Source organism: Lutjanus erythropterus, chromosome 7 (genome assembly GCF_056507025.1).
Source record: "Lutjanus erythropterus isolate fLutEry1 chromosome 7, fLutEry1.hap2, whole genome shotgun sequence".
Classification (NCBI taxonomy): Eukaryota; Metazoa; Chordata; class Actinopteri; order Lutjaniformes; family Lutjanidae; genus Lutjanus; species Lutjanus erythropterus.
The window spans coordinates 35,753,231-35,769,317 of record NC_139323.1 but is presented as its reverse complement, the minus strand read 5'-3'; the positions used below and the strand labels follow the sequence as shown (position 1 = coordinate 35,769,317).

General features: G+C 39.5%; 1 protein-coding gene across 1 annotated transcript in view; it reads right to left on the bottom strand.

Annotated features, from left to right (window-relative positions):
- LOC146324319 (contactin-associated protein-like 4) overlaps positions 1–16,087 on the bottom strand; it is a 138,311-nt gene that overhangs the window by 38,220 nt on the left and 84,004 nt on the right. The window contains exons 11-13 of the mRNA XM_084723631.1: positions 8,796–8,902; positions 827–946; positions 413–613 (exon numbers count right to left, since the gene is read on the bottom strand). Of these exons, the coding sequence (XP_084579757.1) occupies positions 413–613; positions 827–946; positions 8,796–8,902 (428 nt within the window). The remainder of the gene's footprint in view (positions 1–412; positions 614–826; positions 947–8,795; positions 8,903–16,087) is intronic.

Here is a 16,087-nt window from a genome sequence, read left to right as displayed (position 1 = left end):
CAGGGGTCTTTGCATTAAAACAATGTTGTGAGGCAGCGTTGGATCATGGGAGATGTTATCTTCACCTTGAAACAACCACCGAAACTGATGAAAATCTGATGTGACTCAGGCAGAAATCATACTCATGGTCAAGGTTATATTTAAGTTTTATTCATGTTACGTTGAGTCATGTTTGCTGATTTCCTCACTCCTCATATCCGACACATTCTGTGTTTTCTTGTAAATTATAGCAACTAGCTAGCAGTGGCCGTCAAAACACACCATTAAATTATGGCGTTCTCTGAGTTTTGCATGTCTGCTCTACCCTTTGGTCTTGTGTCTAGTATTGCATATTGGGAAGTTTTCATGAGCCTTTCAGTTGTAATGTGGGAGCAACATGGACGCTACAATCATCAATGAGCTTAAGTTTCACCTGGTGTGTTCAGGAGGCGGGACTTCCTGCAGTGGTAGGACAGTTCCTGCTCACATTGCTCTGACTGACTGATGATGGCTGCTAACTGCTCCTCTCCAGAGGCGTAGTCAAAGTGGATTAATTGTTGGTTTCTCTCAGGGGACAAAGGCACCGTGGTCAGTTCTGTGTTATTGTGCTGGATCACCATCCATGCCCTGTCCTCTGTTGGAGAGACAAAATGAGCAGATGTCAAAAATTGTCTCCAATCTTTCAGACTAAAAAAACAAAACTATATGAAATTAAATAAAATACACTAACAACTTCACCACAAATTGTGTGGTATACCAAATGCTGTGTGTGTGTGTGTGTGTGTGTGTGTGTGTGTGTGTGTGTGTGTGTGTGTGTGTGTGTGTGTGTGTGTGTGTGTGTGGATACCTGTCATGTTGCAGTAGATGAGCTGGGGTTTGATTGGTCCACTGCCGTCCACGTCTATGTAATAATGTCCTGATGTGTTACCTTTGTGTTTGTACGCTTCACATGACTGTTCATATGTCGCTGTGAAAGACAAAAGAATAAAAGGATATCAACAATAATAACACTTAAAAAAATATCCTACAGTACACTTTTCAAAAGTAAGTAAGTTAGAAGGTCGGTTAATAATAAACTTTTATTCTGTATTACTGAACATTATCATGACTTGATCTGTAGGGGTGACAGCTTTGCCATTCTTAGATCAGGGCAGTATAATTAAAGTTTTATTCCCCATTGCAATCTGTGTTTGGTACAGATCTCTGCAAAAAATCATACTATAATCATTGTAATGTGTTTTTCAATGAAAATAAGAAGAATGATGTGGAAAACATCAATCTCTCTAATATCATATCATCAAATAATATAATATCAGTCAAAATAATCACATTTAGATACATTGTTTAAATTGTTGTCCTTGACTATTAAGTTCTCGTCTGCAAAAATCCACCAGTCCCCCTTTTTGTAAAAGTGGTTTTTGGTGTGCCCAGGTGTTGTTTGTAGGATAAGTTAACCTTTTATGTTTGCTATACTTAATTTGATGTTAACTTAATTTGAATTTAAAAAGAATTTGCTTACACTTTTGCCTCAGTTTCCCCTCCTTCCTTTTTCCCCGGGCACTTTTAATTATTGTTACACCCCTCATCCCCTAGCCCAAACTTGGGGGTCATAACAGTGGCATTACAGGTAACTTGAACCCTGATATGTGACGTAGACTAGAGCAGCGTTGTTCCTATTTTTTCTTGTGAGCCCCCACCCCACACCCACTGCCTGAGACTGTACAGAATTACTGCATAACAGATTCCAAACTGGCACTGTATCACTGGTAGAGACGATATACAGTAAAAAGCTAATACAGATGCCTCTACAACATCTATATAAGTAAAAACAACCATTTGCGAGAAGAGTGGGCATTTCTATATACTGTAGAGATCCTGCTTTTGAGTTAGATTTTTTTTTTTTTTTAATCAGTTTTCAATTTAGAATTAAACTGACACCCCAAATGAGCTGAAAGTAACTGCTGATGAATTTCTAAGGGCAAAGTTTCCTCACAGATCTTTTGGTTTTTATTTATTCCAAATCTAGTTCTTGATGAGTGAAGTTTGGCATTATTACACATTGCTGGCTCAATTTCAGTCAGAGACACTTATGTCAGAGAAATTGATAATTTATTGCAAACGGTTATACAGACAGAGACTGACAGAAAAGGCTCCGCTCTTTGAGGGAGCTGTCAGAGAGTCCAAGCGGCAATTAGGAGTCTATGTTTTGACACAAACCGAACTTGATGAGCACAATCTGAATCTCAACTGTTAAAATTAACTGTGATAGAGATGCTAACTCCAGTTAAAAGACTTAGAGTTAGAAGAAAGTTAGAAGAACTCGTGTTTATAAATCCTGTAGCATTCTGAAAATGACTAAAAAATACTAGAAATTTTCATTTGAACTAGCGTCAACAAATTAAAAACATTAGAGGTAGAGTCAGCAGGATTCGTCTGAGCTGTTCGTTAACGCATCAGGACATCGAATACCAACATTCTGGGTTGTTAAAATGTCCCGAGCACAGCAAAACAGTGAGAAAAAAATAAGGAAATGCAAGCAGAGGACATCTCTGCAGACTCAGCCACCACCACACATGGGTGGCAAGTGAACATTGAAAAGGATTATGTAATATGAGTCTATACATTCATTTTTTTTTCTTTAAGGAAAATCTTGCAAATGAAACGACTTGAGAAAAGATTAGTTGATTAGACTAAACTCATGTATGATTTCTCTTACAGCTTTCCTACAATAAAAGCCTCATGACATCTGCGTGTCCTGTATCCAAACTGTATTAGCCAGTGGCTTTTAGGTGGGAATTGCCCCACAGAAAATCATATCCGTAACCCTATTTGCAACTCTGAATAACTGTAGAAAAAAGGAGCAGGACAAGATTAATGATTGAAAGAGGCATCAACCAATTAACTGTTATGTAATAGTAAAAAAGGCAAATATTTATTAACTTAAATGGGAGAAAGGAATGTTTTTTATGTCGAACACACACATACACAGACTAATGCACCCTCTCTGTGCTATAGGGCAGGAAAATAAATCAATCTTCAAACAGCAGAAGAAGGTTTCCCACGTTGTATGCACGTGTTTCTTTCTGTTTCTCATGTCAGTCAAAGACTTTTCCCAACACAGTCCCTTCACACATCTTGAGAAAGGTTTTGACCCAAATATAACACTCGAACACAGAGGTGAGCTGTGTATGTGTGTGTGTGTCTGTGCGTGTCTGTGTGTGTCTGTGTGTGTGTGTGTGAAAACCTGAATTGGCCCCGATCCAGCCCGGGGCTGATCACACCACCGGAGCGTAGAAAGATTCAATCAATGCTTGGCAGCGTAATCAAAGCCAGAATCTCTTTAATTTCTAATTTGGCTCACCTAAAATACTTTAGGCAGTCGCTAAGTTGAAATCCATTTATGTAGAAAGAACAGTCTGCCTCAGGACTCACTCTTCTTCTCTGACATGCTTTCTGCCTTCATCTCTCCTGATGTACACCTTCCTCTTGCTCCAATCGTCAGTGTCTCTTTATCTTTCTCTCTGTATGACTTCCTCCAGTTCTCGTTTCCTTTTTTTTGGTTTCATCTTCTTCATCTCTCTACCCTTACGACTCTCCTTTTTTCTTTTTTTTTCTAATAAGGCAGGGGAGAGAGGTGAATAATTTTGCAGTTTGTTCTGAGCCTAACAAGATTTTTTCCATTCGAGTTCAAATCATCTGACCTATACAGCAATATTTAAAACTGATTACAATGTTTTATGCATTGTAGTGCAGTTGCTCTCAAGACTAAATATATCCAGCTGTGAGAGAATTGTTTCAGTTCACAGTCCTTAAAACTCCCTCATAAAAATGCCGATAAGAAACTTCATGGTTCTTTCCACAAAATTAAATAACTTTTTGCAGCAAAAGGTTCGATATTAGATTTGTTTGATAGATTTTTTATGTTTAAGCAGCTCCTTGACTGTGGCTACAGTGCTACAAGTGGTAAATTATAAATAAATAAATAAATTTAGACATTTATTTTGCACTTGACTGACTCTGTTTCTTTAGAATGAGCATTTATCTGTGCAAAACATGCATGAACTGTGTTAAATGTCAGTTAAGACTAGCTGTTCCTAAAGCCAGGCAGTTAACTTTTCAACTAGCATTAACTGTCAACAGAAAATGTAAAAATCTCTGCAACATTAACATGATTTAAATACATGATATGGAAGAAAATGACTGAAGTGTCCATCAGCCCACCACTTTGGCTCAGAATAAGACGATTGGATGGACTGCTGTGAAATTTTCTACAGACATCTGCAGTCCTCAAAGGATGAATCCTACTGAATTTGTTGATCTAAAACCTTTTTGGTTTGTGCTAATTGGCAAATGCTAACATGCTACCATGTTAATTAATATGATGAACATTGTCAACATTCATTCATTAATTTATTTTCTGTAACCGCTTATTAAACTTCTCTGAAGTGTGTGTGTGTTAACCAAAACCAAAGGCCACATAAGCTCACAGATGGGTCGGCGTACATCTATGAAATCAGCTACTTTTACTACTAACTATATTATGATATGTGATTTAAGCCCATCCCTTATTTTGCAAATGTTACACATTTGTTATGATCCTGTGGGTCATTTGTAGATTTATGTCATTTTTGCTGCAGTGTCCTCTCTCTCCCTCAGTGTGTGAGTGTGTGTGAGTGATCGCTCTCTCTCTCTGAGTGATTAAATTGTGAACAGGTGGTGCCCAGTGATTGGCTTACCCAGTCTGATTGCTGCCGTGCGATTGGTCAGGGGGATGGTCCCCGGCCTATTTGAACCTCCAGCTGGCAGCACTATGTCTCCCCTCAGCCTTTCCACCCCAGTAACGCACTAGCACTTTGTTGTGGTTTGTTTTTGCAATGATAAAGTATTTTGTTATGTCTCCCAGCCATTGCTCATGTCACTGAAATGAGGTGTATTTGGCTAATGCTGCTTAAAATTCTAGACTATAAATGTACAAAACCTGGCCACAAAGCTAGATGACAAAACTGCTTTTAGCTGCCTTTTCTTTGTGTCATCTGTGTCCTTGTTTCTTGTAACGTTAATGTGTGAACAAGATAGCCTATTTAACGGTTTTACTTCAAACACAAAGTGCTACACAGGCAGGCCACTCATTAAAGAAGCTGTGAAAAAAAGTTGCAGATCGCCACAGTGGAGCAACTGGAACCAGAGAATATTTGACAGTTTCGCTTTAATAACACAACTTCAACCATTAACCAGCAGTCTTTAATTGCAATTCAATTATACGCTTCTTGCTGTCATAATATGGACAGCTGTATATGTGCATTTCTTATGATTACATTACTTATGATCAAAAAGTAGCTGACAACTTTGTTAGCACAGCCAAACATCAAGCAAGTGCAACAACACAACACATAGCAAGCCAGCTAATATTACTTACTAGATAAACAGCATGGAGCTGAGCTCAGCATCTGTCTTGAAGTTTTTATTTCCCAAAGCTTTTGCTAATGACAGTCCAAGATTCACTCTAGTCTTTTGCCTCTTGCCACTATCTCTTTTCCTTGTGTTTGCCTTTTTTACTTTGCCATCTTGTGCAGCTTTGTGTCCATTCTGGCACTGCTCCCTGCAAGCAATGACTAGGTCCCCACTGCTCACAGCTCCAGTCTGTGCAGGGTCTGCTAACTGCATGGCTAAACCCACTAGCTAAAGTTAGCAGTGGTTAGCAGTTACTTTAGCAACATTAAAGCTGTCTGGGCATCCGGAAACTCGTAAATCAGAAAGAGAGAGAGAGCTGAGGCCGAGCAGCCGGAGGACATAAGAGGGAAAATCAAAAACCATTTTCCCCATTAAATATGATCCATTTTCACCAGAATCAGTTGGTGGTGTGTTACACGTGTTGTGTACTGAGATTGTACCTGGCATCCCAAGTTATGTAGCACAAGAACAGACTCCCTGGGAATGAAAGAGGCAACGTTCTTCCTATTACAACTCAGTGTAGCATCAAAATGATTTGAAAGTGAAGCTGTTTCAAAGCAAAATAGCTACAAAGTGTCACTTTAATATAATTTCATTCATTTATTTGACTGCATCTACGTATGTGTCATTGCTGTTGTTTACCGACACTTTGAACCCTATAAAATGGATATATGTCCATTGTTTAGGGATGGAATATAAACAGCCTCTTGTTTTAAGAGTAATTTTGCTTCTTTTCATGATAAGCTCTTCTAATAAGCTACCTGGAAATCTCATACCTGTAAAAATCAAAATACAAAGGAAAGTAGAAAGGAGTTCACATCACTTGCTCTGACATTGTGGTTGATCTGTGCTGTTTGAAGTGAGAAATGGGTGCAAATTGACGCTTTCATCTACAGCAGGAAGCCATCCTTTTGTTCTGTCTTCAGCTTTCTCTCGGTGGATAAATTGACACTTCACTTTTTACATTACTGATTACCTAGCAGGGTATTTCTTTTATAGCACACCAAATCCTGTTAAAAATTTATTTACAAATCTCCACAGGCCTGCAGGTGATGTATAATTTTGAGGTAAAAAAGCCGTCATGATTTTTGTGTTCATTTTGTACTAACAGCATGTCCAACTTAATTTGTGCTTGAAGCACCTGGTGTAGTTAGGAAGAAAAATGTGTGACTCAATAATTCAGTGTTGCTTTGATTACTCTTTTGTGTATTTTATAAAATTGCAGTATAAATAATGTCATATATCAAAAGTAACTGGTGGAAGGCACATCATTAATTTTCACCGGTTGTCTTTCTTCAAATCAGAGTGCTCTTCTGCAAAACAAATAGTTGTCTTTTGAGAATTTATTAAATAGGAGAGATTGCTTCCATTTGTTGATGTTTATGCTCTCAAATATCAGTTACAAGTTACATTTACTTCACTTTAAAGATGAGATATTGTTATAATTTTCAAAGTGTTTTTTTTTTTTTTTTTTTTTTCTGTAATAAAATGATACGGTTTGACTGACGAGTGTCTGATTTCTGCATCTGCCTCATCATGTCCAATGGGACCTGAGTGGAAAGCAGCCTGTCACATCATTTTACAGATTGGGCACGAGTTGGAAACACACACACACACACATCACACACACACACACACACACACACACACACACACACACACACACACACACACACACACACACACACACACACACACACACACATCACAAAAATATACATGCACACTTAAAACGAACAAATAAAATAAGACGGGAGATAGCGGGCCATCTGCATGTGTCAGAAAGCCAAAAAAGACTCTTTAAGACTTTAAAATTAAATGGAAGTCTAATTTACTCAGCATAATGAAGTACCACCAATATGTTTAGTCTATTCCCGATTGAACACGGCTAATTAAAGTTCTGAAACAATGGAGTAGGGAGAAAAAAATAAAAGGAAATTAAGTGTTAAGGGACATGGGGTCTCACTGTTATTAAAGTAAATGCAATGAGGAGAACATGTCTGGAATTCTGTATTAATCCTATTCTCTATTAATCGAAGGTTGTTATAAATGCATTCAACTTTTTTTTTGTCATTTCAAATAGCGATGGGTGGAGTAGAACATGTTCTTGACTGTACTGTGTTATAAAAAAATACAAAATGGCTGAGAATTCATTACATTTGTTTTAGTTTGATTGGCTTATTTCATTGGGTGATGCCTACCAAACTGGCATACAAAGATATCAAACATCGCTGATGGACGACGTTTTTCTCCGGTGGGCTGTCCCATAACAGAAAAGCTCACTCGCTCAACAGCTTACCACGGTCACGGCTGCTTCCCGCCATCACTCTGACAGCAACCCCCAACTGTCTCCCTACCCACAAATTCTCCAGCAAAGGGAGCAGGCAAGACCAACTCTCACATTCCTGCCAGGAGAGCATCTGGCATACATCCCTGTACTGAGTTTAAATGGGTCTTCATTTACACACCGCATGTCTGCAACTTAAAGTTAGCCAGCTAGCTATACTAAGGAAGCTAAGGTAAGAAAACAACAGCAGCGAAACAGCGAGAAACACTAACTCAGCAGGCAGAAAAAAACAGTGCTGCCATCCGAGCATCCTGGGTTCGTCTAAGTGGTCATGTTTCATAAGATAATAATAAACTGGACATTTGGAGACGTAACATGCAGTGGCCAGCTGCAGCACCTTGTTTTTATTCTCTCTCACACATGTCAAAAAAGGCTTTTAAATCATGATTTTTTACAACGGTAGAGGGCTCAGTAGGCAATTACTGCCAGCTCCCTTTGGCTCTTCAGAGCATTTCAGCATCTTTCAGCTTATTCTTATGTTTTTAATGCACACATCTGCTTTGGTTTATCCTCACTGTTACTGGCAGAAAAAGCCTGACGTAGCCACTGTTCACTGCCTGCCCAACACCAAACAGCAGACAAACAAAATCATGCCACTAACTAGTGAACACAGCTGAGTATTTAGCAACTAAAGAGTGGGATATTTCCATCAGGAGGTGGTGGAGACCAAAAACAAAGCTAAAACAGACCGAATAATGCACTTATATTCACTTGGTAGCAGCAACACAACTTAAAATGAATGTAAATCTTCTAATAATTAAAAAAGCATCTTTATATGCTGATAATATGTCAGCTTGTTGCGCTGCCCACAACTGGGAAAAAAGAAATCAATGCAGCTTTAAGTAGATCATTTAGACTAATTTGTCTAAAACCTATCCTTACAGGGTAATGATGACAGAAGGTAAGGTCATTTAAAATAACTGACCACATTTTAATTTTAATAAATCTATTTTCATCATTATATTTGAGGCTTTAAGCATGTTAAAGACCTGCAGATGCCCTGCTGCTGGTTGCTTACAGCTGTGGCAGGTGGCTCCTCTGTATCCGCTGTTGGAGCAGTTACAGTGGAAGGTGCTCCATGACTGAGTGCATCTACCGCCGTGTTCACAGTGACTGGGGGCGCACCTGCGAGACAGACAGAGACAGAGACACAGATACAGACAGAGAGAGAGAGAGAACCTCAGTGCCTGTCAAAAGTTATCTTGAAAAAAAAGTTTCTCAAGGATGTCGATATAAAAAGGAACAACAGCCCTTCAGCGCACCTGACTGTTCTGGTGAGCAGGTGTGTAGGAGGGACCTGCATAAAAGCAGTCTTAAAACAAAACAAAACAAAAGAAAAAATTCAGTCTTTCAAAAGAAAATTCCACAAGTCTTTTCTTTTCATGTCAAGTGCAGTGCAGGTGTATGTTGTGAGAAGCAGCTGGTTTGAAACAACCCTTTGTTAGTCCTGTTAACTAACATTGCATCAGCCAGAGACAAAACTTTTGAACTTCCAACCCAACCCATCTCTCAAAGAACAAAGTCACATTTTATAATTTATGTTAATATTTTTGGAAGACCATCTTTTTTTTTTTTCAAGATGTGGAACCATATTTCTTTCCTTAATCTCCCATCTGCTGAGTTGCTCCTGATACGCACACAGGACACATTTTTTTCTAAACCGCTTATGACAAAACGTAAAGTTTTTAAATTATTTATGCGTTTCTTCTTCTTTTTTGCAGCTGCTGTATTGTTTATCACTGTGTCGTATTCAATGGTGTCTTTTTGTTTGATTTTTCTGTGCAAAGTTCTGAGTTGCCTTGTCTGTAGCCATCAGTGATTAACTATCCAGTTCTTCCTTTGAACTTATTGCAAAGTTCCAGCACAACATACAACCACAACGCCAAAACTATCCATGGACTGAATGATAGATGTCTCAGATGATGTCTCCCACCTGATTAGAGTGTTAAAGTGATGCTATTGGAGGTGAGGGTTGGTCATTTGCTGCAAAGAGCATTAGGAAATCAGCTGCACAACAGTTTAATTTATTGTATCTATTTATTTATTGGACCAAGCACAATTAAATCAACTGTAGTTGAATAGCAATAAGCTAATTTGTATTTTTAGTCATGTGGGCAAAATGTAAAACACACAAGAGCACTGCATTAACGGTGACCCTGACAACTAAATTGCACATTAATGCACAGTTCCAGCAGAGTTTGACTGTAACATAAATAAAATAATATAATTGGGTGAGCCGCCCAAACACAGTTAATTATATACCAGTGGGAAAAACTGGTCCTTGCAACATAATCTTTACACTCTAATAAGAATCAGAATGAGGTTTATTGCCAAATAGCTTTTCACATAATGTACGAGGAATTTACTCTGGTATTTTGTTGCACATCAATAAATATTAGCCTGGGAACTATACAAATATGGAAGCTCGTGTTTCATTTGCTCTGGCAGATATCTCCTACACCCCTTCTGTTTTCGACTTATTTCCACTTGTCCTGGATCTCGTCAGTCTCATAACTGTTTCTCTAATATAAGGTGGGTTTGATTAATGACTGTACAGACTGCAACCTTACTGGACCCAACAACCATGGACAGAAATAAAAATGGACACTGCAGCTCCAATCCCTCCCCACTGTAGAACACTAACGCCAAAATATCCCAAATATGAGTGCTGCCATCTTACGCTGGTGATGTCATTTGCATCCAGAGTCTGCACAGTAGTGACCAGCATTGGAATTCCCACTCATACAGCTGGTCGAATCACGTATAGATCTCAGCTGTCAATCATGGCATGAAATCCCCTTCTTATAGCATCAAATAACTGATTAAAACCAAAATATTCAGAAAAAAGAACACGTGAACAAAAAATAGCATGATAAGAACTACCTGAAACAACAGACACCATCCTTGGGAAGAAATTATCTGACATGTACTTTGATGTTTTAGTTTGACCCATGTCCCATCTATTAACATGGCAGCAGCAGGTTTCATGACCTGTACTGCAGCCGGCCACCAGGGGGAGATCGAGATGCTTTGGCTTCACTTTTGGGCAGCTCTAATCTTCCATTTCTAATACATGTTAATATAAAAAATGTAAAAAAAAATCAAGATGGCTTCCATTGACGTAGAACTGTTTCTGTTGAATCTACCATCACGTCTCTATAGAACAAACTTGGACATGAGACATGACATGATTGCCATCCTTCAGACCGGATTTGGTAAGTTTAAGTTATGCCATGTTTCATTTGTCTGACTGGTTGTAGGTCTATCCATTTGCATCCAGAGGTATTTCAGTCTGTGCCTTTTGATAATTGCCCCTTGGAAACATAAGATATAATGAATAAATATAGTTTTAAAAAAACACAAGTGTTGTAATAGTCAAGAATCATAAATGTAAAGCAGAAACATTTACATAAAAATGTGTTATTAAGTATGGAAAGTATATTTAAATATATGTAAATCATATGATTTTAAAATGAAAAGAGTAAGTGAGTGTGTGAAACGAAGTTCATGGAACGTGAAAAACACTGACCAAGGAATGTGCAAATGTTCCAGTATAAAGACTATGTGCATTATGCAAACAATATATGCAAACATCTGTCTATCTAATTTCCACTGATTTAACTGTGTTGCTCAGAAAGAGCTCGGGCTCAGGTGTTTTTTCCTGTAGCATTCTAGCAAACACCTCTATAAAAAGGAAATAAACTTGGGCACATTTATAAAGTGTATGTGCAAACCAGTGAAACTGAATTGTCAATTTGTTGACTCTCAGGTGTGAAGACTAAAACTATTTTAGATAGGTGCTGTCAACGCACACATGTATGTTTGTGCCTCATTTGTGCACTCACATAGTTTACCAGCATAACAACATTCCCATCCCCAACCATTACAGTACATTACCCTACCCTGAAAGAAAATGTCCTCACTCTTCAAGGTCTAAAACTCACAATGGTCCTTGAAGAAGATTGAAGATTGAAGTACCAGAGAGCGTATACGCACTCGCACAAAATCCTTCTTGAGCAAAGTTTCGTATCTAAAAGGACAAAAGAGGGGGGGTGCCTTCAGAGGATGTAGGAATTAGGAAGCATGCGTGGTGCAGGATGGAAGAAGAGAGATGAGGAGAAGGTGGAAAAGAAGAGGTGAGACAGTGGGCTGAGGGTGTTGGTGGGAAGGATGGATGAAGACAGCAGCAGCGAGCTGGAGGCAGTGTTCACACCATTATGTTAAAGTTAAAAAATGTTATTGGCTGGAATCATAGCAGTAAATAGCAGCGGATAAGCTGGATGGATAATTTTTTTATGGTTACCAATCCAGTCCTGTCCTCGTCTGATTGCTTTTTCTCAGTATTTATTTCCTAAGATAAGATACACTTTAATGTCCTTGTGGGGGAATTTGTTCTCTCCTGCAGTTCCACAGAAGATAAAATCATACATATTACATAGTAAAAGATAGAACGTCAGTGTCTCTGCAACACGTAGCCTCCATGTCACAGTTTGCACATATACATACACACCTTCTGACGGTGTTGACATATTGCACAACCTGGGACGGCAGCAGGTCAGTCTGTAAGGACCAGTTCAAGTCCCACACGGCCCAAAGTACAAGGACTTGTAGCTGGAGAGGACCACAGAACCCCTAACTACTCGAGGCGCCTGACTATATGTGTATATATATGTACATGTGCAGGTCTGTGTATGTATGTACAAAAGTTACAACAGAGAGAAAACTGTAATTTCCCCTCAGGGATTAACAAATTTCTTCTTCTTAACCTACATAGCAATTATTCTGCACTACCTGTTAACAGCGGGCAATTTTTTCATTTTTAACAGGGGTGGGAAGACCACCTAGCAGTGAAAAGATCAGTTCTTTTAAGTAGCCTGGTTCCCACAAACCCATTAGCTCTGTAGCTATACAGTTTAGAGAAGATGATTCAAAGATGAGACTGACCAGATGGGATGCCACTGGAAGAAAAAGACATGGACTGTGCCATGAATTTATCAGTACACAGCAAGGATATGCTCCTGATATTTCAGAGCCATGGTCAGGGGCACAGATTTTAGTCAGATAAAGGATCAATGAGTCAGGCTGAGTCATTTTGCTAACAATGGAGATGGCACCCCCTCCTCAAAGCGCCCACTGCCTGTCAAGAATCTTAATGGACATAGGCAGGTGTGAATGAATGGTTAGAGTGGTTCAGCCTGCTCTGCCTGACTCTTACACCAGAGGGTAAGAGCTGGAACTCTGTCTGAAGAATGTAAGTTGGATCAGACACTCTTTTCTGTGCCTGTCTGATGAAAGACTGCACAGAAAATAGTGCCTGATCCAACTCATTCTTCACCCAGACTTCCAGCTCTTACTCTCTGATAGAAGATTCAGGGCCTGTTACAGTGGTTCTTGGGCTGCATTGCATTTCTTTTTGCATTTTCCTTGATGATGCTAACAATTTATTTTTAATCATTAATAATTAATAATGCACAGACCAGACAAAAAAACAGCTTTGAAAGAAATGCCAGTAATTGTGTCTCATTTGATAAGTTTGAACACAAGCCAATATATTTAAAGGCATAATATGCAACATTTTCTTTAGTCTAGACTCATGTACTGTAAGCATAACCCCTTTCAATCATCACCGATGACCTACTCGAAGCGTGTGGCGCAGTCTGTATCTGCAGAGACCCTGCCTTCTGCCTATATTGTCTTATTTTCTCATATTTTCCTCTATTTGGGACATTTCTGGGCTTCATCCTGTTCACAAACATCACATTCTGTGACTCTTTCCTCTGCTCTCTGTCTGTGAGAGCTGCAGGAAGAGTGTTACACATGTCTGCACACACAGGCAGAGCACACTAAGGTTTGATTCTGTATTCACAGAAAGAATCTGGTGTTGTGCGGCGGTGTGGACAAGTTTAATTGTGCTTTAGAACATAACTGCTGTGAAACAATTAGAAAGTAAACTTTTATTTCACTGATTTGTTATTGCTGATGGCACTCCTGCACTCCACTCTGTCCATAGTTCTCAGTCCTTTTCTCTGGTTCTCTGAGCAATTAAGACTGATACAACTCTCATGACTCATGAAGCTACAGCCAGCAGCCTGCTTAACTTAGCTCAGCATAAGAAAAGACCTGGCTTTGTCCATACAAAAGCTGATATTTGAAAACATCCTTTCATTAAAGATGACTAATCGTCAACATTGTGATGTGAAATTAACACTGTGAAACGTTTAAAGCCAATTTCCACTGTAAATTAATTGGAGGCCAAGCATGTAAAAGTACCACAAATTACCATCAGGCTACTTCTTCTTCTTCTATGCAGGCGCCGGAATGAATTCCCAGAGAAAATACTTTATCTTCATTGTAAGAGCAGACAAGAAGAGCAGGTAGACAAATGTCTGTGCATGCACCCACTTTGCTGGATTTTTCAACATCCACTTTGTCCCTACTCCCACTGCACTTGGCAAAAGTTGGGAAAATTCAACTTTTCTTGGCAAGCAGCATCTGCAGCCACAGTAGGCAACTCTTTCCAGCAGCGTTGGTGGAGTTTTCTGTCATTGTCTCACCATCCAGCTCGCTGTCGGCAGCGTATGCAGCTTCAAACAGGAACACAGGGAGAGAAAATTACAGAGAGATTCAGAAACACAAGCCTGGGTCAAACGATGAGCTGCACTCTAGCCCGTATCTCTAAATCTACTATAAATCTTTTCAGGGCTAGAAGTTTAGAGTTTTGCAAACACATTGTCCTCTATAAATCTCCGGAGGGCTCCTAGCTTGACTAACAATTTGCAATGCAACGTGACAGCGTACTGCACCACAGCTCAGATCACAGGACAACTGGATTAACTGAGCGAAGACACTTTGTAGCTTATCTAAAAGTTTCTAGTGCAGTGTGACAGTGTCCTATAACGTAGCTTGGATCACAGGGCTTGCATCCAATCTCCCCAGCTTCTATTACTGCCTCTGGCTGAACCAAAACAGCACCACCCCCACTCCGCACACTATTACTGGGCAGGTAGACTGGGATGTCCGACAAAGACTTCAAATAACTGCAGTCTGCTGAACAGCATGAGAGAGAGAGAGAGAAGAAAGATATGTAATTTTATCCTTTCAGTCTGCTCTGCACCTGGGCCCAGATAAGCTGCCACACACACACACACACACACACATACACACACACACAGGAAAGAGTTTGGGATTGTGAAGGGTAAAATGTGCGCGTCTGTGTGAGTGTCTGGTCACAGTGGGCAACAGACATGCCACAAAGTAACTGGCTTACAGACAGACAGATGCAACAAGCAGACTGGACCTCTGGGTGACCTGTGTTTCTTTTTATTTGTGGATGCGTGTGTGTTTTGACAAGCTCTATTATTAAGATGCCAGGAACAGGACAGAAGCAAAGAGGTCAGAATTACTGCCTTCTGACAGCTTAATCTATCTCGCCTCAAAACATACACTCATACGGCGAGGAGAGAGTTCGGCAAGAGGGAGTAGTAAGTTCGGAGACTTCACAGCCTTGTATACACTCTTAGATATAAAGGTTCCGAAAAGGTGCATCCTTAATTTCCTTGATTCTGCTCAAAACTGGTGGAAACACAGGCTGGTTCACTAGATGGCATCAAGAAACTTGAATGGAAGAAAATCAATAACCACAGCCAACATGGCCATGGGAACACACACAGATGTGCCCTGTTGTGGTATTCTATTCTCTCGCTTATTTTTTGGTTTTGATAATCACCTCAAGTTGAAACAGATTTGCTTCCCGGTGCTTATTAATCTACTTAACAAAACATCTTTCAGTCTGTCCTCAGGAATGCAGTTAGGTGTGGGCAGTGTGTTCAGTGGCCAAGAATAGGAATGTTAGATTAATAAATGACTACTGGTGCTCAAAATTTAATCCCTGATTTTCTTTTGTGCCTCAGGGAGAGATTTTTTCAACAGTATCTTTTTTTTCATTCTGTGTTATAAACAAGCAGTTTAGCCACCCCAGAAAGATGGTTCAGATTTGGAAATTTGGAGGAAGAGGTGTGGATTAAAAGAAAGATCCTCCTCTGGAACTTTTCCTTAAGTAAAAAGTCAGTCAGCAGGCTGTCAGATGATACATTTATTCATTCTGTACAGTGACAGCCATTAAAAACAATATTACAACTATCTGCCTATCTGAGTGCAGTTTCTTAAGGTGTGCTGTATATGAAAATCCCACAACAAACTCACTGCAAAGCACATGTAAATACATCTATATTACAAGAGTGGCTTTTTAAAGGTACAAATATGCCATAAAGCTGAAATGAGAGTCCAGACTGCTCGCTGCAGCGCTCTCCA